The sequence below is a fragment of the Oncorhynchus nerka genome, linkage group LG12, assembly GCF_034236695.1.
Source record: "Oncorhynchus nerka isolate Pitt River linkage group LG12, Oner_Uvic_2.0, whole genome shotgun sequence".
Classification (NCBI taxonomy): domain Eukaryota; kingdom Metazoa; phylum Chordata; class Actinopteri; order Salmoniformes; family Salmonidae; genus Oncorhynchus; species Oncorhynchus nerka.
In genome coordinates, this window is record NC_088407.1 from 19,891,663 (window position 1) to 19,916,523 (window position 24,861).

Genomic DNA, 24,861 nt, shown 5'->3' on the forward strand with positions numbered 1-24,861 from the left:
CAACAACCACTGCTGACATACTATGACAACTACTGCTCCTACAACAACTACTGCTGATACCTACAACAACTACTGCTCCTACAACAACTACTGCTCCTACAACAACTACTGCTGATACTACGTCAACTACTGCTCCTACAACAACTACTGCTGATACAGCAACTCTGCTCCTACAACAACTACTGCTGATACTACGTCAACTACTGCTCCTACAACAACTACTGCTCCTACAACAACTACTGCTCCTACAACAACTACTGCTGCCTACAACGTCAACTACTGCTCCTACAACAACTACTGCTACCACCCTACAACAACCACTGCTCCTACAACAACTACTGCTGATACTACGTCAACTCCTGCTCCTACAACAACCACTGCTCCTATAACAACTACTGCTGTATACTAAGCCAACCACTGCTCCTACAACAACTACTGCTGATACTACGTCAACTACTGCTCCTACAACAACTACTGCTCCTACAACAACTACTGCTGACACTACGACAACTACTGCTCCTACAACAACTCACTGCTCCTACTACAACAACTACTGCTCCTACAACAACTACTGCTCCTACAACAACTACTGCTCCTACTAATCAACTACTGCTCCTACAACAACTACTGCTGATACTACGTCAACTACTGCTCCTACAACAACCACTGCTGCATACATACAACTCACTGCTCCTACAACAACTACTGCTGCTACTACAACTACTACTGTCCTACAACAACTACTGCTGATACTACGTCAACTACTGCTCCTACAACAACTACTGCTCCTACAACAACTACTGCTGATACTACGCTCAACTACTGCTCCTACAACAACTACTGCTCTACAACAACTACTGATACTACGTCAACTACTGCTCCTACAACAACTACTGCTGATACTACGTCAACTACTGCTCCTACAACAACTACTGCTCCTACAACAACTACTGCTGATACTACGCCAACTCCTGCTCCTACAACAACTACTGCTGATACTAATCAACTACTGCTCCTACAACAACTACTGCTGATACTACGTCAACTACTGCTCCTACAACAACCACTGCTGATACTATGACAACTACTGCTCCTACAACAACTACTGCTGATACTACGTCAACCACTGCTCCTACAACAACTACTGCTCTACAACAACTACTGCCTGATCTCACGTCAGCTCCTGCTCCTACAGCAAGCTACTACTCCTACAACAGCTACTGAGATGCTACGTCAGCTCCATGCTCCTACAACCTTCTGCTCCTACAACCCAGCTACTGCTGATGCTACGTCAACTACTGCTCCTACAACAACTACTGCTGATACTACGTCCCAACTACTGCTCCTACAACAGCTACTGCTAGTACTACGTCAACTCCTGCTCCTACAACCAGCTCCTGCTCCTACAACAACTACTGCTCCTACAACAACTACTGCTGATACTACGTCAACTCCTGCTCCTACAACAACTACTGCTCCTACAACAACTACTTCTGATACTATGACAAATGCCATCCTCTGACAAGCTGCTGATGCTACGTCAGCTCATGTCCTGCAACAGCTGCTGCTCCTGCAACAGCTACTGTCCTACAACAGCTATATCCTACAGCAAACTCTGTCTCACAACAGCTACTGTCCTACAACAGCTACTATCCTACAACCCAACTGCTGCTCCTACAGCAACTACTGCTGATACTACGTCAACTAATGCTCCTACAACACTTTCTGCTCCTGCAACAACTACTGCTGATACTACGTCAACTCCCTGTACCTACAACAACTACTGCTGATGCTATGTCATCTTCTGCCCTACAACAACTACTGCTCCCACAACAACTACTGCTCTATGTCCCAACAACTACTCCTCTGACCTTCTGATACTATGTCAACTCCTGCGCCTACAACAACTACTGCTCCTACAACAACTACTTCTGATGCTGATACTACGACAACTACTGCTCCTACAACAACTACTGCTCCTACAACAGTCAACTGCTCACTCCTACAACAACTACTGCTCCTACAACAACTACTGCTGATACTATGTCAACCTTGCTCCCACAACAACTACTGCTGATGCATGTCAACAACTGCTCCTGATACTTCAAGTCAACTGCTCTCCTACAACAACTACCGCAACAACAACTCCAGCTACTGATACTACGTCAACTCCTGCTCCTACAACAACTACTGCTCCTACTATGACAGCTACTGTCCTACAACAACTACTGCTGATACTGCGCCAACTACTGCTCCTACAACAACTACTGCTCCTACAACAACTAATGCTGATGCTACGTCAGCTACTGCTCCTGCAACAACTACTGCTCCTACGACAACTACTGCTAATACTACGTCAACTACTGCTCCTAAACAACTACTGCTGATGCTGATACTATGTCCTCAACTACTGCTCCTACAAACCCAGCTACTGCTGATACTATGTCAACTGCTGCTCCTACAACAACTACCTGCTGATACTATGTCAACACTGCTCCTACAACAACTACTGCTCCTACAACAACTACTGCTGATACTATGTCAGCTACTGCTCCTACAACAACCACTGCCCTACAACAACTACTGCTCCTACAACAACTACTGCTGATACTATGTAACTCCTGCTCCTACAACAACTACTGCTGATACTATGTCAACTACTGCTCTGCTGCTATGTCAACTACTGCTCCTACAACAACTACTGCTGCTACTGCTGCTGCTCATGTCAACTACTGCTCCTACAACAACTACTGCTCCTACAACAACTACTGCTGATACTGCGACAGCTACTGCTCCTACAACTACTGCTGAATGTCCTTCTGCTCCTACAACAACTACCTGATACTACACAACTACTGCTTCTACAACAACTACTGCTGATACTACGTCAACTACTGCTCCTGCAACAACTACTGCTCCTACAACAACTGCTGCTCCTACAACAACTACTGCTCCTGATACCAGCTACCACTGCTCCTACAAATAACCACTGCTCCTACAACAACTACTGCTCCTACAACAACTACTGCTGATACTACGTCAACTACTGTCTCGACAACAACTACTGCTCCTACAACAACTCCTGCTCCTACAACAACTACTGCTGATACTACGTCAACTACTGCTCCTACAACAACTACTGCTCCTACAACAACTCCCTGTTCACAACAACTACTGCTCCTACAACAACTACTGCTGATACTATGTCAACTACTGCTCCTACAACAACTACTGTCCTACAACAACTACTGCTGATACTACGACAGCTACTGCTCCTACAACAACTACTGCTGATGCTAAACAACTACTGCTGATACAAGCAACTACTGCTCCTGCAAGCAACTACTGCTGATCCTACAACAACTCCTGCTCCTACAACAACTACTTTGCTCCTACTACGTCAACTACTGCTCCTACAAACAACCACTGCTCCTACAACAGCTCCCTGCTCCTACAACAACTACTGCTGATGCTACGAACAGCTACTGCTCCTACAACAACTAACTACTTAACTCCTACAACAACTACTGCTGATCCTATGTCAACTACTGCTCCTACAACAACTACTGCTGATACTACGTCGAACTACAGCTCCTGCAACAACTACTGCTGATACTATGACAACTACTGCTCCTACAACAACTACTGCTCCTACAACAACTACTGCTGATACTAAGTACGTCAACTACTGCTCCTACAATAACTACTGCTCCTACAAAACTACTGCTGATACTAAGCTAACTAATGCTCCTACAACAACTACTGCTCCTACGACTAAACTACTGCTAATACTACGTCAACTCCTGCTCCTAAAACAACTACTGCTGATACTATGTCAACTCCCTTATCCTACAACAACTACTGCTCTGATACTATGTCAACTGCCTACGTCAGCTCTTTACAACAACTACTGCTGATACTATGTCAACTACTGCTCCTACAACAATCCACTTTCTGCTGATGCTATGTCAACTCCTGCTCCTACAACAACTCCTGCTCCTACAACAACTACTGCTCCTACAACAACTACTGCTGATGCTATGTCAACTCCTGCTCCTACAACAAACTGCTGCTACAACAACTACTGTCCCTGCATGACAACTACTGCCCTACAACAACTACTATACCTACGCTCAACTCCTGCTCCCTACAACAACTACCGCTGATGCTATGTCCTACTGCTGATACTAATGTCAACTCTGTCTTCCCGACAACCACCGTCCACAACAACTACTCCTGATACTAAGTCAACTCCTGCTCCTACAACAACTACCGCAACAACAACTACTCCTGATACTACGTCAACTCCTGCTCCTACAACAACTACTGCTGATACTATGACAACTACTGCTCCTACAACAACTACTGCTGATACTACGTCAACTACTGCTCCTACAACAACTACTGCTCCTACAACAACTACTGCTCCTACAACAACTACTGCTCCTACAACAACTACTGCTCCTACGACAACTACTGCTAATACTACGTCAACTCCTGCTCCTAAAACAACTACTGCTGATACTATGTCAACTACTGCTCCTACAACAACTACTGCTGATGCAAGTCAACTCCTGTCCTACAACAACTACTGCTGATACTATGTCAACTACTGTCTTACAACAACTACTGCTGATCCTACAACAACTACTGCTGATACTACGTCAACTACTGCCCTACAACAACTACTGCTCCTCACAACAACTACAGCTCCTACAACAACTACTTCTGATCCTATGACAACTACTGCCCTACAACAACTACCGCTGTTACAACAACCCTGCTCCCACAACAACTACTGCTCCTACAACAACTACTGCTGATACTATGTCAACTCTTGCTCCCACAACAACTACCGCAACAACAACTACTCCTGATCCTAAGTCAACTCCTGGTCCTGCAACAACTACACCGTCCTGCAACAAGCTACTCCTGATACTACGTCCCAACTCCTGCTCCTACAACAACTACTGCTGATACTATGACAACTACTGCTGATTTACAACAACTACTGCTGATACTACGTCAACTACTGCTGATGCTACAACAACTACTGCTCCTACAACAAACTACTGCTCCTACAACAACTACTGCTGATCCTACAACAACTACTGTCTTTAACAACAACTACTGCTGATACTACGTAACTCCTGCTCCTAAAACAACTACTGCTGATACCTACGTCAACTACTGGTCCTACAACAACTACTGCTCCTATGTCAACTCCTGTCCTACAACAACTACTGCTGATACTATGTCAACTACTGCTCCTACAACAACTACTGCTCCTAGCAATGCTATGTACGTCAACTACTGCTCCTACAACAACTACTGCTCCTACAACAACTATTGCTGATACTATGTCAACTACTGCTCCTACAACAACTACTGCTCCTACAACAACTACTGATGCTACGTCAACAACTACTTCTGATACTACAACAACTACTGCTCCTCACAACAACTACTGCTGTTACTACGTCAACTGCTGATGCCTACAACAACTACTGCTCCTACAACAACTACTGCTGATACTATGTCAACTCTTGCTCCTACAACAACTACCGCAACAACAACTACTCCTGATACTAAGTCAACTCCTGCTCCTACAACAACTACCGCAACAACAACTACTCCTGATACTACGTCAACTCCTGCTCCTACAACAACTACTGATGATACTACTGCTCACCACACAACTACTGCTCCTACAACAACTACTGCTGATACTACGTCAACTACTGCTCCTACAACAACTACTGCTCCTACAACAACTACTGCTCCTACAACAACTACTGCTGATACTACGTCAACTACTGCTCCTACAACAACTACTGCTGATACTAATCAACTACTGCCCTACAACAACTACTGCTGCTACTACGACAACTACTGCTCCTACAACAACTACTGCATCCTACAACAACTACTGCTCCTACAACAACTACTGCTGATACTACGTCAACTACTGCTCCTACAACAACTACTGCTCCTACAACAACTACTGCTGCTCCTACAACAACTACTGCTCCTACAACAACTACTGCTGATACTACGTCAACTACTGCTCCTACAACAACTACTGCTGATACTAACAACTCCTGCTCCTACAACAACTACTGCTCCTACAACTAACTACTGCTCCTACAACAACTACTGCTGATACTACGTCAACTACTGCTCCTACAACAACTACTGCTGCTACAACAACTACTGCTCCTACAACAACTACTGCTGATAACTACAACAACCACTGCTCCTACAACAACTACTGCTGATACTACGTCAACTCCTGCTCCTACAACAACTACTGCTCCTACAACAACTACTGCTGATACTACGTCAACTCCTGCTCACAACAACTACTGCTGATACTATGTCAACTCCTGCTCCTACAACAACTCCTGCTCCTACAACAACTACTGCTACAACAACTATGCTGATACTATGTCAACTCCTGCGCCCACAACAACTACTGCTGATGCTACGACAACTACTGATACTATGACAACTACTGCTCCTACAACAACTACTGCTGTTACTACGTCAACTCCTGCTCCTACAAATAAACTGCTCCTCACAACAACTACTGCTGATACTATGTCAACTCTTGCTCCTACAACTGCTGCTGAGTGCAACAACAACTACTCCTGTACTAAGTCAACTCCTGTCCTGCAACAACTACCGCACAACAACTACTCCTGATACCACGTCAACCACTGCTCCTACAAACAACTACTGTGATGCATGACAACTACTATCCTACAACAACTACTGCTGATACTACGTCAACTACTGCTCCTACAACAACTACTGCTCCTACGTCAACTACTGCTCCTACAACAACTACTGCTCCTACAACAACTACTGCTCCTACGACAACTACTGCTAATACTACGTCAACTCCTGCTCCTAAAACAACTACTGCTGATACTATGTCAACTACTGCTCCTACAACAACTACTGCTGATACTATGTCAACTCCTGCTCCTACAACAACTACTGCTGATACTATGTCAACTACTTCTGCTGATGCAAACAACACTGCTGCCTACAACAACTACTGCTGATGCTATGTCAACTAATGCCCTACAACAACTACTGCTCCTACAACAACTACTGCTGATGCTCAACAACTACTGCTGGATACTAATAACTCCTGCTCCTACAACAACTACTGCTGATACTACGTCAACTACTGCTCCTACAACAACTACTGCTCCTACAACAACTACTGCTCCTACAACAACTACTGCTCCTACAACAACTACTGCTCCTACAACAACTACTGCTGATACTACGTCAACTACTGCTCCTACAACAACTACTGCTCCTACAACAACTACTGCTCCTACAACAACTACTGCTGATACTACGACAACTACTGCTCCTACAACAACTACTGCTCCTACAACAACTACTGCTGATACTACATCAACCACTGCTCCTACAACAACTACTGCTCCTCACAACAACTACTGCTGATACTACGTCAACTACTGCTCCTACAACAACTACTGCTCCTACAACAACTACTGCTCCTACAACAACTACTGCTGATACTACGTCAACTACTGCTCCTACAACAACTACTGCTCCTACAACAACTACTGCTGATACTACGTCAACTACTGCTCCTACAACAACTACTGCTCCTACAACAACTACTGCTCCTACAACAACTCCCTGCTCCTACAACAACCACCGCAACAACAACTACTCCTGATACTATGTCAACTACCTGCTCCTGCAACAACTACTGCTCCTACAACAACTACTTCTGATGCTACGACAGCCACTGTCCTACAACAACTACTGCTCCTACAACAACTACTGTCTGATACTACGTCAACTACTGCCCTACAACAACTACTGCTGATCCTACAACAACTCTTGCTCATGCAACAACTACCGCTGATACTACGTCAACTACTGCTGATCCTACAACAACTACTGCTCCTACAACAACTCCTGCTGAACAACAACTACTACTGCTCCTGCAACTACTACTGCTCCTACAACAACTGCTGATACTACGACAACCACTGCCCTACAACAACTACTGCTCCTACAACAACTACTGCTGATACTACGTCAACTACAGCTCCTACAACAACTACTTCTCCTGATACTGCTGATGCTGACAACCACTGCTCCTGCAACAGCGGCTGTCCCTACAACAACTACTGCTCCTACAACAACTACTGCTGATACTACGTCAACTACTGCTCCTACAACAACTACTGCTACAACTACTGATACTACGTCAACTACTGCTCCTACAACAACTACTGCTGATACTACGTCAACTACTGCTCCTACAACAACTACTGCTCCTACAACAACTACTGCTGATACTACGTCAACTACTGCTCCTACAACAACTACTGCTGATACTACGTCAACTACTGCTCCTACAACAACTACTGCTCCTACAACAACTACTGCTCCTACAACAACTACTGCTCCTACAACAACTACTGCTCCTACAACAACTACTGCTGATACTACGACAACTACTGCTCCTACAACAACTACTGCTGATACTACGTCAACTACTGCTCCTACAACAACTACTGCTCCTACAACAACTACTGCTGATACTACGTCAACTACTGCTCCTACAACAACTACTGCTCCTACAACAACTACTGCTGATACTACGTCAACTACTGCCCTACAACAACTACTGCTCCTACAACAACTACTGTCCTGCAACAACTACTTGCTACTATGACAACTACTGCTGATTCTACTTCTGCTCCTACAACAGCTACTGCTGTTACTACGTCAACTCCTGCCCTACCAACAACTACTGCTCCTACAACAACTACTGCTGATACTATGTCAACTCTGCTCCTACAACAGCTACCGCTGAACAACAACTCCCTGATCCTAAGTCAACTCCTGCTCCTACAACAACTACTGCGCAACAACAACTCTTGCTCATACAACAACTCCTGCTCCAACAACAACTTCTGCTGATACTATGACAACTACTGCTCCTACAACAACTACTGCTGATACTCACGTCAACTACTGCTCCTACAACAACTACTGCTCCTACAACAACTACTGCTCCTACAACAACTACTGCTCCTACAACAACTACTGCTCCTACGACAACTACTGCTAATACTACGTCAACTCCTGCTGATGCTAAAACAACTACTGCTGATACTATGTCAACTACTGCTCCTACAACAACTACTGCTGATACTGCGTCAACTGCTGCTCCTGCAACTGGCTCCTTAGCTCCTGATACTGCTGAGTCAACCACTGCTCCCACAACAACTACTGCTCCTGCAACAACTACTTATCCTGATACTAATAACTACTGCTCCTACAACAACTGCTGCTCCTACAACAACTATTGCTGATACTCGACGGCAACTGCTGCCCTGCAACAACTACTGCTCCTGCAACAACTACTGCTGATACTACGCTAACTCCTGCTCCTGCAGCAACTACTGCTGATACTAATAACTAATGCTCCTACAACAACTACTGCTCCTACAACAACTACTGCTGATACTACGTCAACCCTGTACCTACAACAACTACTGCTCCTGCAACAACTACTGCTGATCCTACAGCAACCCTGCTCCTACAACAACTACTGCTGATCCTACAACAACTGCTGTGATGCTACGTCAACTACTGTTCACAACAACTACTGCTGGATACATGTCAACTCCTGCTCCCACAACAACTACCTGTCCTCAACAACTACTGCTCCTACAACAACTACTGCTGATGCTATGTCAACTCCTGCGCCCTACAACAACTACTGCTCCTGCAACAACTACTTCTGATACTATGACAACTACTGCCCTACAACAACTACTGCTGTTACTACGTAACTCCTGCTCCTACAACAACTACTGCTCAGTGCTACAACAACTACTGCTGATACTATGTCAGCTCCTGCTCACAACAACTACCGCAACAACAACTACTGCCGATACTAAGTCAACTCTGCTCCTACAACAACTACCGCAACAACAACTTCTGCTGATACTACGTCAACTCCTGCTCCTACAACAACTACTGCTGATACTATGACACAACTACTGCTCCTACAACAACTACTGCTGATACTATGTAACTACTGCTCCTACAAATAACTACTGTCACAACAACTACTGCTGATACTACGACAACTACTGCTCCTACAACAACTACTGCTCCTACAACAACTACTGCTCCTACAACAACCACTGCTCCTACAACAACTACTGCTGATACTACGTCAACTACTGCTCCTACAACAACTACTGCTCCTACAACAACTACTGCTGATACTACAACAACTACTGCTCCTACAACAACTACTGCTGATACTACGACAACTACTGCTCCTACAACAACTACTGCTCCTACAACAACTACTGCTGATACTACGTCAACTACTGCTCCTACAACAACTACTGCTACAATACTACTGTCTACAACAACTACTGCTCCTACAACAACTACTGCTGATACTACGACAACTACTGCTCCTACAACAACTACTGCTCCTACAACAACTACTGCTGATACTACGACAACTACTGCTCCTACAACAACTACTGCTGATACTACGTCAACTACTGCTCCTACAACAACTACTGCTGATACTAACAACCCTGCTCTACAACAGCAACTACTGCTACAACTACTACTGTCCAAACAACTCCTGTGATACTACGACAACTACTGCTCCTACAACAGCTACTGCTGATGATATGTCTAACTACTGCTCCTACAACAACTACTGTCCTACAACAACTACTGCTCCTACAACAACTACTGCTGATACTACGACAACTACTGCTCCTACAACAACTATCTCACAACAACTACTGCTCCTACAACAACTACTGCTGATACTACGTCAACTACTGCTCCTGACAACAACTACTGCTCCTACAACAACTCCTGCTCCTACAACAACTACTGCTGATACTATGTCAACTACTGCTCCTACAACAACTACTGCTCCTACAACAACTCCTGCTCCTACAACAACTACTGCTCCTACAACAACTACTGCTGATACTATGTCAACTACTGCTCCTACAACAACTACTGCCCTGCAACAACTACTGCTGATACTACGACAGCTACTGCTGATCCTACAACAACTACTGCTCCTACAACAACTACTGCTGATACTAACAACTACTGCTCCTACAACAACTACTGCTCCTACAACAACTCCTGCTCCTACAACAACTACTGCTGATACTACGCTCAACTACTGCTCCTACAACAACTACTGCTCCTACACAGCTCCTGCTCCTGCTCCTGCTCCTACAACAACTACTACTGCTCCTACAACTACTACTGCTCCTACAACAACTACTGCTGATACCACGACAACTACTGCTCCTACAACAACCACTGGGCTCCACAACAATCACTGCTGATACTACGTCAACTACAGCTCCTACAACAACTACTTCTGATACTATGACAACTACTGCTCCTACAACAACTACTGCTCCTACAACAACTACTGCTGATACTACGTCAACTACTGCTCCTACAACAACTACTGCTCCTACAAAAACTACTGCTGATACTACGTCAACTACTGCTCCTACAACAACTACTGCTCCTACAACAACTACTGCTCCTACAACAACTACTGCTCCTACAACAACTACTGCTCCTACAACAACTACTGCTCCTACAACAACTACTGCTGATACTACGTCAACTACTGCTCCTACAACAACTACTGCTCCTACAACAACTACTGCTCCTACAACAACTACTGCTGATACTACGTCAACTACTGCTCCTACAACAACTACTGCTCCTACAACAACTACTGCTGATACTACGTCAACTACTGCTCCTACAACAACTACTGCTGATACTACGACAACTACTGCTCCTACAACAACTACTGCTGATACTACGTCAACTACTGCTCCTACAACAACTACTGCTCCTACAACAACTACTGCTCCTACAACAACTACTGCTGATACTACGTCAACTACTGCTCCTACAACAACTACTGCTCCTACAACAACTACTGCTGATACTACGTCAACTACTGCTCCTACAACAACTACTGCTCCTACAACAACTACTGCTGATACTACGACAACTACTGCTCCTACAACAACTACTGCTCCTACAACAACTACTGCTGATACTACGTCAACTACTGCTCCTACAACAACTACTGCTGCACTACAACAACTACTGCTCCTACAACAACTACTGCTCCTACAACAACTACTGCTCCTACAACAACTACTGCTGATACTACTCATACAACTACTGCTCCTACAACAACTACTGCTCCTACAACAACTACTGCTGATACTACGTCAACTACTGCTCCTACAACAACTACTGCTGATACTACGTCAACTACTGCTCCTACAACAACTACTGCTGATACTACGTCAACTACTGCTCCTACAACAACTACTGCTCCTACAACAACTACTGCTCCTACAACAACTACTGCTCCTACAACAACTACTGCTCCTACAACAACTACTGCTCCTACAACAACTACTGCTGATACTACGTCAACTACTGCTCCTACAACAACTACTGCTCCTACAACAACTACTGCTGATACTACGTCAACTACTGCTCCTACAACAACTACTGCTGATACTACGTCAACTACTGCTCCTACAACAACTACTGCTCCTACAACAACTACTGCTGATACTACGTCAACTACTGCTCCTACAACAACTACTGCTCCTACAACAACTACTGCTGATACTATCAACTACTGCTCCTACAACAACTACTGCTCCTACAACAACTACTGCTGATACTACGTCAACTACTGCTCCTACAACAACTACTGCTGATACTATGTCAACTACTGCTCCTACAACAACTACTGCTCCTACAACAACTACTGCTGATACTACGTCAACTACTGCTCCTACAACAACTACTGCTCCTACAACAACTACTGCTACTACGACAACTACTGCTCCTACAACAACTACTGCTGATACTACAACAACTACTGCTCCTACAACAACTACTGCTCCTACAACAACTACTGCTGATACTACGTCAACTACTGCTCCTACAACAACTACTGCTCCTACAACAACTACTGCTCCTACAACAACTACTGCTCCTACAACAACTACTGCTGATACTACGTCAACTACTGCTCCTACAACAACTACTGCTCCTACAACAACTACTGCTGATACTACGACAACCCTGCTCCTACAACAACTACTGCTGATACTATGTCAACTACTGCTCCTACAACAACTACTGCTGACACTACGACAACTACTGCTCCTACAACAACTACTGCTGATACTACGACAACTACTGCTCCTACAACAACTACTGCTCCTACAACAACTACTGCTCCTACAACAACTACTGCTCCTACAACAACTACTGCTCCTACAACAACTACTGCTCCTACAACAACTACTGCTCCTACAACAACTACTGCTGATACTACGTCAACTACTGCTCCTACAACAACTACTGCTCCTACAACAACTACTGCTGATACTACGACAACTACTGCTCCTACAACAACTACTGCTCCTACAACAACTACTGCTGATACTACGTCAACTACTGCTCCTACAACAACTACTGCTGATACTACGACAACTACTGCTCCTACAACAACTACTGCTCCTACAACAACTACTGCTCCTACAACAACTACTGCTGATACTACGTCAACTACTGCTCCTACAACAACTACTGCTCCTACAACAACTACTGCTCCTACAACAACTACTGCTGCTACTACAACAACTACTGCTCCTACAACAACTACTGCTGACACTACAACAACTACTGCTCCTACAACAACTACTGCTGATACTACGTCAACTACTGCTCCTACAACAACTACTGCTGATACTACGACAACTACTGCTCCTACAACAACTACTGCTGATACTACGTCAACTACTGCTCCTACAACAACTACTGCTCCTACAACAACTACTGCTCCTACAACAACTACTGCTGATACTACGACAACTACTGCTCCTACAACAACTACTGCTCCTACAACAACTACTGCTGATACTACGTACAACTACTGCTCCTACAACAACTACTGCTCCTACAACAACTACTGCTGATACTACGTCAACTGCTTGCCCTACAACAACTACTGCTCCTACAACAACTACTGCTCCAACAACAACTACTTCTGATACTACGTCAACTACTGCTCCTACAAACAATCACTGCTCCAACGACAACTACTGCTAATACCACGTCAACTCCTGATCCTAAACAACTACTGCTCCTACTATGTCAACTACTGCTCCTACAACAACTACTGCTGATACAGTGTCAACTCCTTGCTCCTGATGCAACGTCAGCTGCTGATACTATGTCAACTACTGTCCTACAACAACTACTGCTCCTACAACAACTACTGCTGATACTAATAATACTGCTCCTACAACAACTACTGCTCCTACAACAACTACTGCTGCTCCAACAAGCTACTTTCGATACTATGACAACTACTGCCCTACAACAACTACTGCTGATGCTACGTCAACTCCTGCTCCTACAGGCAACTACTGCTCCTACAACAACTACTGCTGATGCTATGTCAACTCTTGTCCTACAACAACTACCGCAAACAACAACTACTGCTCCTGATACTAAGTCAACTCCTGCTCCTACAACAACTACCTCCTACAACAACTACTGCTGATACTACGTCAACTCCTGCTCCTACAACAACTACTGCTGATACCATGACAACTTCTGCTCCTACAACAACTACTGCTGATACCACGTCAACTACTGCTCCTACAACAACCACTGCTCCTACAACAACTACTGCTCCTACAACAACTACGCTCCCGACAACTACTGCTACCTCACGTCAACTCCCTGCTCCTAAAGCAACTAGTTGATCATAACTGCTCCTACAACAACTATACTGATACTATGTCAACTCCTGCTCCTACAACAACTACTGCTGATACTACGATGTCAACTACTGCTCCTACAACAACTACTGCTCCTACAACAACTACTGCTGATACTAAGTCAACTACTGCTCCTACAACAGCTACTGCTGATACTACGTCAACTATTGCTGATACTACGTCAACTACTGCTCCTACAACAACTACTGCTCCTACAACAACTACTGCTCCTACAACAACTACTTCTGATACTATGACAACTACTGCTCCTACAACAACTACTGCTGTTACTACGTCAACTCCTGCTCCTACAACAACTACTGCTCCTACAACAACTACTGCTGATACTATGTCAACTCTGCTCCTACAAATAACCACCGCAACAACAACTAATTCTGATACCTGTCAACTCCTGCTCCTACAACAACCACCGCAACAACAACTAATTCTGATACTACGTCAACTCCTGCTCCGACAACTACTGCTCCTACAACAACTCCTGCTCCTACAAACAACTACTACATACTACGTCAACTAATGTCTCTACAACAACTACTGCTCCTACAACAACCCTGCTCCTACAACAACTACTGCTGATACTACGTCAACTACTGCTCCTACAACAACTACTGCTCCTACAACAACTACTGCTCCTACAACAACTACTGCTGATACTACGTCAACTACTGCTCCTACAACAACTACTGCTCCTACAACAACTACTGCTACTACGTCAACTACTGCTCCTACAACAACTACTGCTGATACAACAACTCCTGCTCCTACAACAACTACTGCTCCTACAACAACTACTGCTGATACTACGTCAACTACTGCTCCTACAACAACTACTGCTCCTACAACAACTACTGCTGATACTACGACAACTACTGCTCCTACAACAACTACTGCTCCTACAACAACTACTGCTGATACTACGTCAACTACTGCTCCTACAACAACTACTGCTGATACTACGTCAACTACTGCTCCTACAACAACTACTGCTCCTACAACAACTACTGCTCCTACAACAACTACTGCTCCTACAACAACTACTGCTCCTACAACAACTACTGCTCCTACAACAACTACTGCTGATACTACGTCAACTACTGCTCCTACAACAACTACTGCTCCTACAACAACTACTGCTCCTACAACAACTACTGCTCCTACAACAACTACTGCTCCTACAACAACTACTGCTCCTACAACAACTACTGCTGATACTACGTCAACTACTGCTCCTACAACAACTACTGCTGATACTACGTCAACTACTGCTCCTACAACAACTACTGCTGATACTATGTCAACTACTGCTCCTACAACAACTACTGCTGATACTACGTCAACTACTGCTCCTACAACAACTACTGCTCCTACAACAACTCCTGCTCCTACAACAACTACTGCTCCTACAACAACTACTGCTGATACTATGTCAACTACTGCTCCTACAACAACTACTGCTCCTACAACAACTACTGCTGATACTACGTCAACTACTGCTCCTACAACAACTACTGCTCCTACAACAACTACTGCTGATACTACGACAACTACTGCTCCTACAACAACTACTGCTCCTACAACAACTACTGCTGATACTACGTCAACTACTGCTCCTACAACAACTACTGCTGATACTACGTCAACTACTGCTCCTACAACAACTACTGCTGATACTATGTCAACTACTGCTCCTACAACAACTACTGCTCCTACAACAACTACTGCTGATACTACGTCAACTACTGCTCCTACAACAACTACTGCTGATACTACGTCAACTACTGCTCCTACAACAACTACTGCTCCTACAACAACTACTGCTGATACTACGTCAACTACTGCTCCTACAACAACTACTGCTCCTACAACAACTACTGCTGATACTACGTCAACTACTGCTCCTACAACAACTACTGCTCCTACAACAACTACTGCTGATACTACGTCAACTCCTGCTCCTACAACAACTACTGCTGATACTATGTCAACTACTGCTCCTACAACAACTACTGCTCCTACAACAACTACTGCTCCTACAACAACTACTGCTGATACTACGTCAACTACTGCTCCTACAACAACTACTGCTCCTACAACAACTACTGCTGATACTACGACAACTACTGCTCCTACAACAACTACTGCTGATACAGCAACTACTGCTCCTACAACAACTACTGCTCCTACAACAACTACTGCTGATACTACGTCAACTACTGCTCCTACAACAACTACTGCTGATACTACGTCAACTCCTGCTCCTACAACAACTACTACTGCTCCTACAACAACTACTGCTCCTACAACAACTACTGCTGATACTACGTCAACTACTGCTCCTACAACAACTACTGCTCCTACAACAACTACTGCTGATACTACGACAACTACTGCTCCTACAACAACTACTGCTCCTACAACAACTACTGCTCCTACAACAACTACTGCTCCTACAACAACTACTGCTGATACTACGTCAACTACTGCTCCTACAACAACTACTGCTCCTACAACAACTACTGCTGATACTACGTCAACTACTGCTCCTACAACAACTACTGCTGATACTACGTCAACTACTGCTCCTACAACAACTACTGCTACACAACTACTGCTCCTACAACAACTACTGCTGATACTACGACAACTACTGCTCCTACAACAACTACTGCTCCTACAACAACTACTGCTCCTACAACAACTACTGCTCCTACAACAACTACTGCTCACTACAACAACTACTGCTCCTACAACAACTACTGCTCCTACAACAACTACTGCTGATACTACGTCAACTACTGCTCCTACAACAACTACTGCTGATACTACGACAACTACTGCTCCTACAACAACCACTGCTCCTACAACAACTACTGCTGATACTACGTCAACTACTGCTCCTACAACAACTACTGCTGATCCTACAACAACTACTGCTCCTACAACAACTACTGCTGATACTACGTCAACTACTGCTCCTACAACAACTACTGCTCCTACAACAACTACTGCTGATACTACGTCAACTACTGCTCCTACAACAACTACTGCTGATACTACGACAACTACTGCTCCTACCACGTCAACTCCTGCTCCTAAACAACTACTGCTGATACTATGTCAACTACTGCTCCTACAACAACTACTGCTGATACTATGTCAACTCCTGCTCCTACAACAACTACTGCTCCTACATGTCAACTACTGCTCCTACAACAATACTGGTCGCTACAACAACACCTGATAAATAACTACTGCTGATACCAACAACTACCGCTCCTACAACAACTATTGCTGATACTCACAACAACTACTGCTCCTACAACAACTACTGCTCCTACAACAACTACTGCTGATACTACGCCAACTCCTGCTCCTACAACAACTACTGCTCCTACGTCAACTACTGCTCCTACAACAACTACTGCTCCTACAACAACTACTGCTGATCCTACAACAAACTCCTGTATTGCTCACAACAACTACTGCTCCTACAAACAACTACTGCTGATACTACAACAACTCCTGCTCCTACAACAACTACTGATCCCACAACAACTACTGCTGATACTACGTCAACTACTGTTCTACAACAACTACTGCTGATACTATGTCAACTCCTGTCCTACAACAACTCCTGCTCCTACAACAACTACTGCTCCTACAATAACTACTGTTGATACTATGTCAACTCCTGCGCTACAACAACTACTGCTCCTACAACAACTACTTCTGATACTATGACAACTACTGCTGATACAACAACTACTGCTCCTACAACAACTCCTGCTCCTACAACAACTCCTGCCCCTACAACAACTACTGCTGATACTATGTCAACTCATTGCTCCTACAACAACTACTGCTCCTACAACAACTACTCCTGATATAAGTCAACTCCTGCTCCTACAACAACTACCGCAACAAACCACTCCTGATACTACGTCAACTCCTGCTCCTACAAATAACAACTACCAACTACCGTGCTCCTACAACAACTACTGATACTACGTCAACTACTGCCCTACAACAACTACTGCTGATACTACTGCTCCTGGCCAACAACAGTTCCCTAAACAACTACTGCTCCTACAACAACTACTGCTGATAATCAACTACTGTCTACAACAACTCCTGCTGATAAAACAACAACTGCTGATACTATGTCAACTAATAAGTTCCTACAACAACTACTGCTGATGCATGTCAACTCCTGCTCCTACAACAACTACTGCTGATACTATGTCAACTACTGCTCCTAAACAACTACTGCTCCTACAACAACTACTGCTGATACTACGTCAACTGCTGATACTACAACAACTACTGCTCCTACAACAACTACTGCTCCTACAACAACTACTGCTCCTACTACGTCAACTCCTGCTCCTACAACAAACAACTATGTCAACCACTGCTCCTACAACAACTACTGCTCCTACAACAACTACTGCTGATACTATGTCAAACTGCTCCCACAACAACTCCTGCTCCTACAACAACTACTGCTGATACTACTGCTCCTACAACAACTACCCTCCTACAACAACTACTGCTCCTACAACAACTACTGCTGATACTATGACACTACTGCTCCTACAACAACTACTGCTGATACGTCAACTACTGCTCCTACAACAACTACTGCTCCTACAACAACTTCACAACAACTACTGCTGATACTCCCAACTCCTGCTCCTACAACAACTTCTGCTGATCCTACATCAACTACTGCTCCTACAACAACTACTGCTGATACAACAACTACTGATCCAACATCTACGTACAACAACTACTGTCTACAACAAATTCTGCTCCTACAACAACTACTACTGATACTCGTCAACTCCTGCTCCTACAACAACTACTGCTCCTACAGCAACAACCACTGCTCCTACAACAACTACTGCTCCTACAACAACTACTGCTGATACATGTCAACTCCTGCTCTACAACAACTCCTGCTCCTACAACAACTAATGCTGATACTGCTACTGCTGATACTATGACAACTACTGCTCCTACAACAACTACTTCTGATACTATGACAACTACTGCTCCTACAACAACTACTGCTCCTACAACAACTCCTGCTCCTACAACAACTACTGCTGATACTACGTCAACTACTGCTCCTACAACATCTTCTGCTCTACAACAACTACTGCTGATACTATGTCAACTACTGCTCCTACAACAACTACTGCTCCTACAACAACTACTGCTGATACTACAACTACTGCTCCTACAACAACTACTTCTCCTACAACAACTACTGCTGATCCTACAAACAACTACTGCTGATACTACAACAACTACTGCTGATACTACAACAACTACTGCTCCTACAACAACTACTGCTCCTACAACAACTACTCCTGATACTACGTCAACTACTGCTCCTACAACAACTACTGTGCCCTACAACAACTACTGCTGATACCGCAACAACTACTCTGATACTCAATCCTGCTCCTACAACAACTACTGCTGATACTACAACAACTACTGCTCCTACAACAACTACTGCTACTACTGCTCCAACAACTACTGCTGATAATCAACTACTGCTCCTACAACAACTACTGCTCCTACAACAACTACTGCTCCTAAAACAACTCCTGCTCCACAACAACTACTGCTCCTACAACAACTACTGCTCCTACAACAACTACTGCTCTACAACAACTACTGCTGATGCCAACAACTCCTGTTCCTACAACAACTACTGCTGATACTATGTCAACTCCCCTGCTCTACAACAACTACTGCTGATACTACAACAACTACTGCTCCTACAACAACTACTGCTCCTACAACAACTACCTGATACTACAACAACTACTGCTGATACAACAACTACTGCTACTACAACAACTACTGCTCCTACAACAACTACTGCTGATACTATGTCAACTACTGATCCTACAACAACTACTGCTCCTACAACAACTACTGCTGATACTACGTCAACTCCTGCTCCTACAACAACTACTGCTGATACTACAACAACTACTGCTCCTACAACAACTACTGCTCCTACAACAACTACTGCTGATACTACGACAACTACTGCTCCTACAACAACTACTGCTGATACTACAACAACTACTGCTACTACAACAACTACTGCTCCTACAACAACTACTGCTCCTACAACAACTACTGCTGATACTACAACAACTACTGCTCCTACAACAACTACTGCTGATACAACAACTACTGCTCCTACAACAACTACCTGCTCCTACAACAACTACTGCTCCTACTAACAACTACTGCTGATACTACAACAACTACTGCTCCTACAACAACTACTGCTCCTACAACAACTACTGCTGATACTACAACAACTACTGCTCCTACAACAACTACTGCTGATCCTACGTCAACTACTGCTCCTACAACAACTACTGCTGATACTATGTCAACTACTGCTCCTACAACAACTTCTGCTCCTACAACAACTACTGCTCCTACAACAACTACTGCTGATACTATGTCAACTACTGCTCCTACAACAACTACTGCTCCTACAACAACTACTGCTGATACTAACGTCAACTACTGCTCCTACAACAACTACTGCTCCTACAACAACTACTGCTCCTACAACAACTACTGCTCCTACAACAACTACTGATCCTACAACAACTACTGCTCCTACAACAACTACTGCTCCTACAACAACTACTGCTGATACTACGTCAACTACTGCTCCTACAACAACTACTGCTCCTACAACAACTACTGCTCCTACAACAACTACTGCTGATACTATGACAACTACTGCTCCTACAACAACTACTGCTGATACTACGACAACTACTGCTCCTACAACAACTACTGCTCCTACAACAACTACTGCTCCTACAACAACTACTGCTCCTACAACAACTACTGCTGATACTATGTCAACTCCTGCTCCTACAACAACTACTGCTGATACAACAACTACTCCTGATATGTCAACTACTGCTCCTACAACAACTCCTGTACTGCTCCTACAACAACTCCTGCTCCTACAACAACTACTGCTCCTACAACAACTACTGATACTACAACAACTACTGCTCCTACAACAACTACTGCTCCTACAACAACTACTGCTCCTACAACAACTACTGCTGATACTATGTCAACTACTGCTCCTACAACAACTACTGCTCCTACAACAACTACTGCTGATACTACGTCAACTCCTGCTCCTACAACAACAACTACTGCTCCTACAACAACTCCTGCTCCTACAACAACTACTGCTGATACTATGACAACTACTGCTCCTACAACAACTACTGCTCCTACAACAACTACTGCTCCTACAACAACTACTGCTGATACTATGACAACTACTGCTCCTACAACAACTACTGCTGATACTATGACAACTACCTCCTACAACAACTACTGCTGATACAACAACTACTGCTCCTACAACAACTACTGCTGATACTACAACAACTACTGCTCCTACAACAACCTACTGCTCCTACAACAACTACTGCTGATACTACGTCAACTACTGCTACTACAACAACTACTGCTCCTACAACAACTACTGCTGATACATCAACAACTACTGCTCCTACAACAACTACTGCTGATACTACATCAACTACTGCTCCTACAACAACTACTGCTCCTACAACAACTACTGCTCCTACAACAACTCCTGCTGATACAACAACTACTGCTCCTACAACAACTACTGCTCCTACAACAACTACTGCTCCTACAACAACTCCTGCTCCTACAACAACTACTGCTGATACTACAACAACTACTGCTCCTACAACAACTACTGCTACAACAACTACTGCTCCTACAACAACTCCTGCTCCTACAACAACTACTGCTCCTACAACAACTACTGCTGATACTACGACAACTACTGCTCCTACAACAACTACTGCTCCTACAACAACTACTGCTGATACTACAACAACTACTGACCCTCAACAACTACTCTCCTACTAAACAACTACTGCTCCTACAACAACTACTGCTGATACAATCAACTCCTGCTCCTACAACAACTACTGCTCCTACAACAACTACTGCTGATCCTACAACAACTACTGCTCCTACAACAACTACTGCTCCTACAACAACTACTGCTGATACTACGTCAACTACTGCTCCTACAACAACTACTGCTCCTACAACAACTACTGCTGATACTACGTCAACTCCTGCTCCTACAACAACTACTGCTGATACTACGTCAACTACTGCTCCTACAACAACTACTGTTCCTACAATCAACTACTGCTCTACAACAACTACTGCTGATACTATAACTCCTGCTCCTACAACAACTACTGCTCCTACAACAACTACTGCTGATACTATGTCAACTCCTGCTCCTACAAACAACTCAACTACTGCTCCTACAACAACTACTGCTCCTACAACAACTACTGCTGACGCTACGTCAACTACTGCTCCTACAACAACTACTGCTCCTACAACAACTACTGCTGATACTACGTCAACTACTGCTCCTACAACAACTACTGCTGATACTATGACAACTACTGCTCCTACAACAACTACTGCTCAACAACAACAACTACTGCTGATACTAACAACTCCTGCTCCTACAACAACTACTGCTCCTACAACAACTACTGCTGATACTATGTCAACTCCCTGCTCCTACAACAACTACTGCTGATACTATCAACTACTGCTCCTACAACAACTACTGCTCCTACAACAACTACTGCTACAACAACTACTGCTCCTACAACAACTACTGCTGATACTACAACAACTACTGCTCCTACAACAACTACTGCTCCTACAACAACTACTGCTGTCAACCTACAACAACTACTGATCCTACAACAACTACTGCTCTACAACAACTACTGCTGATACTACAACTACTGCTCCTACAACAACTAATGTTCCTACAACAACTACTGCTGATACAACAACTACTGCTGATACAACAACTACTGCTCCTACAACAACTACTGCTGATACTGATACTCCTGCTCCTACAACAACTACTGCTCCTACAACAACTACTGCTGATACTACGTCAACTACTGCTCCTACAACAACTACTGTTCCTACAACAACTACTGCTGATACTACGTCAACTCCTGCTCCTACAACAACTACTGCTCCTACAACAACTACTGCTGATACTACGTCAACTCCTGCTCCTACAACAACTACTGCTCCTACATCAACTACTGCTCCTACAACAACTACTGCTGATACTACATCAACTACTGCTCCTACAACAACTACTGTTCCTATACAACTACTGCTGATACTACGTCAACTCCTGCTCCTACAACAACTACTGCTCCTACAACAACTACTGCTGATACTATGTCAACTACTGCTCCTACAACAACTACTGCTGATACTATGACAACTACTGCTCCTACAACAACTACTGCTGATACTATGACAACTACTGCTCCTACAACAACTACTGCTACAACAACTATGACAACAACTACTGCTGATACTATGACAACTACTGCTCCTACAACAACTACTGCTGATACTATGACAACTACTGCTCCTACAACAACTACTGCTGATACTACGTCAACTACTGCTCCTACAACAACTACTGCTGATACTACAACAACTACTGCTGAACAAACCCAACTACTGCTCCTACAACAACTACTGCTGATACTACGTCAACTACTGCTCCTACAACAACTACTGCTCCTACAACAACTACTGCTCCTACAACAACTACTGCTGATACTACGTCAACTCCTGCTCCTACAACAACTACTGCTGATACTATGTCAACTACTGCTCCTACAACAACTACTGCTCCTACAACAACTACTGCTGATACTACGTCAACTACTGCTCCTACAACAACTACTGTACTCCTACAACAACTACTTCTGAACTACAACAACTACTGCTCCTACAACAACTC

The 24,861-nt window shown here is 44.0% G+C and overlaps 2 protein-coding genes across 2 annotated transcripts in view; both read left to right on the top strand.

Moving 5' to 3' along the window:
- LOC135574281 (uncharacterized) overlaps window positions 1-24,060 on the top strand; it is a gene marked incomplete at both ends in the record, with an annotated part of 34,508 nt that extends 10,448 nt beyond the window's left edge. The window contains one exon of the mRNA XM_065025352.1: window positions 23,999-24,060. Coding sequence (XP_064881424.1) covers window positions 23,999-24,060 — 62 coding nt within the window. The remainder of the gene's footprint in view (window positions 1-23,998) is intronic.
- Window positions 11,482-13,559, top strand: LOC135574279 (mucin-2-like; the record flags this gene model as incomplete). The annotated part of the gene is made up of 3 exons (XM_065025350.1): window positions 11,482-12,157; window positions 12,914-13,111; window positions 13,240-13,559. Coding segments are annotated over 3 exons (1,194 nt in total), but the record flags the coding sequence as incomplete, so codon positions are not given.
- Window positions 24,061-24,861: the final 801 nt, after the last annotated feature.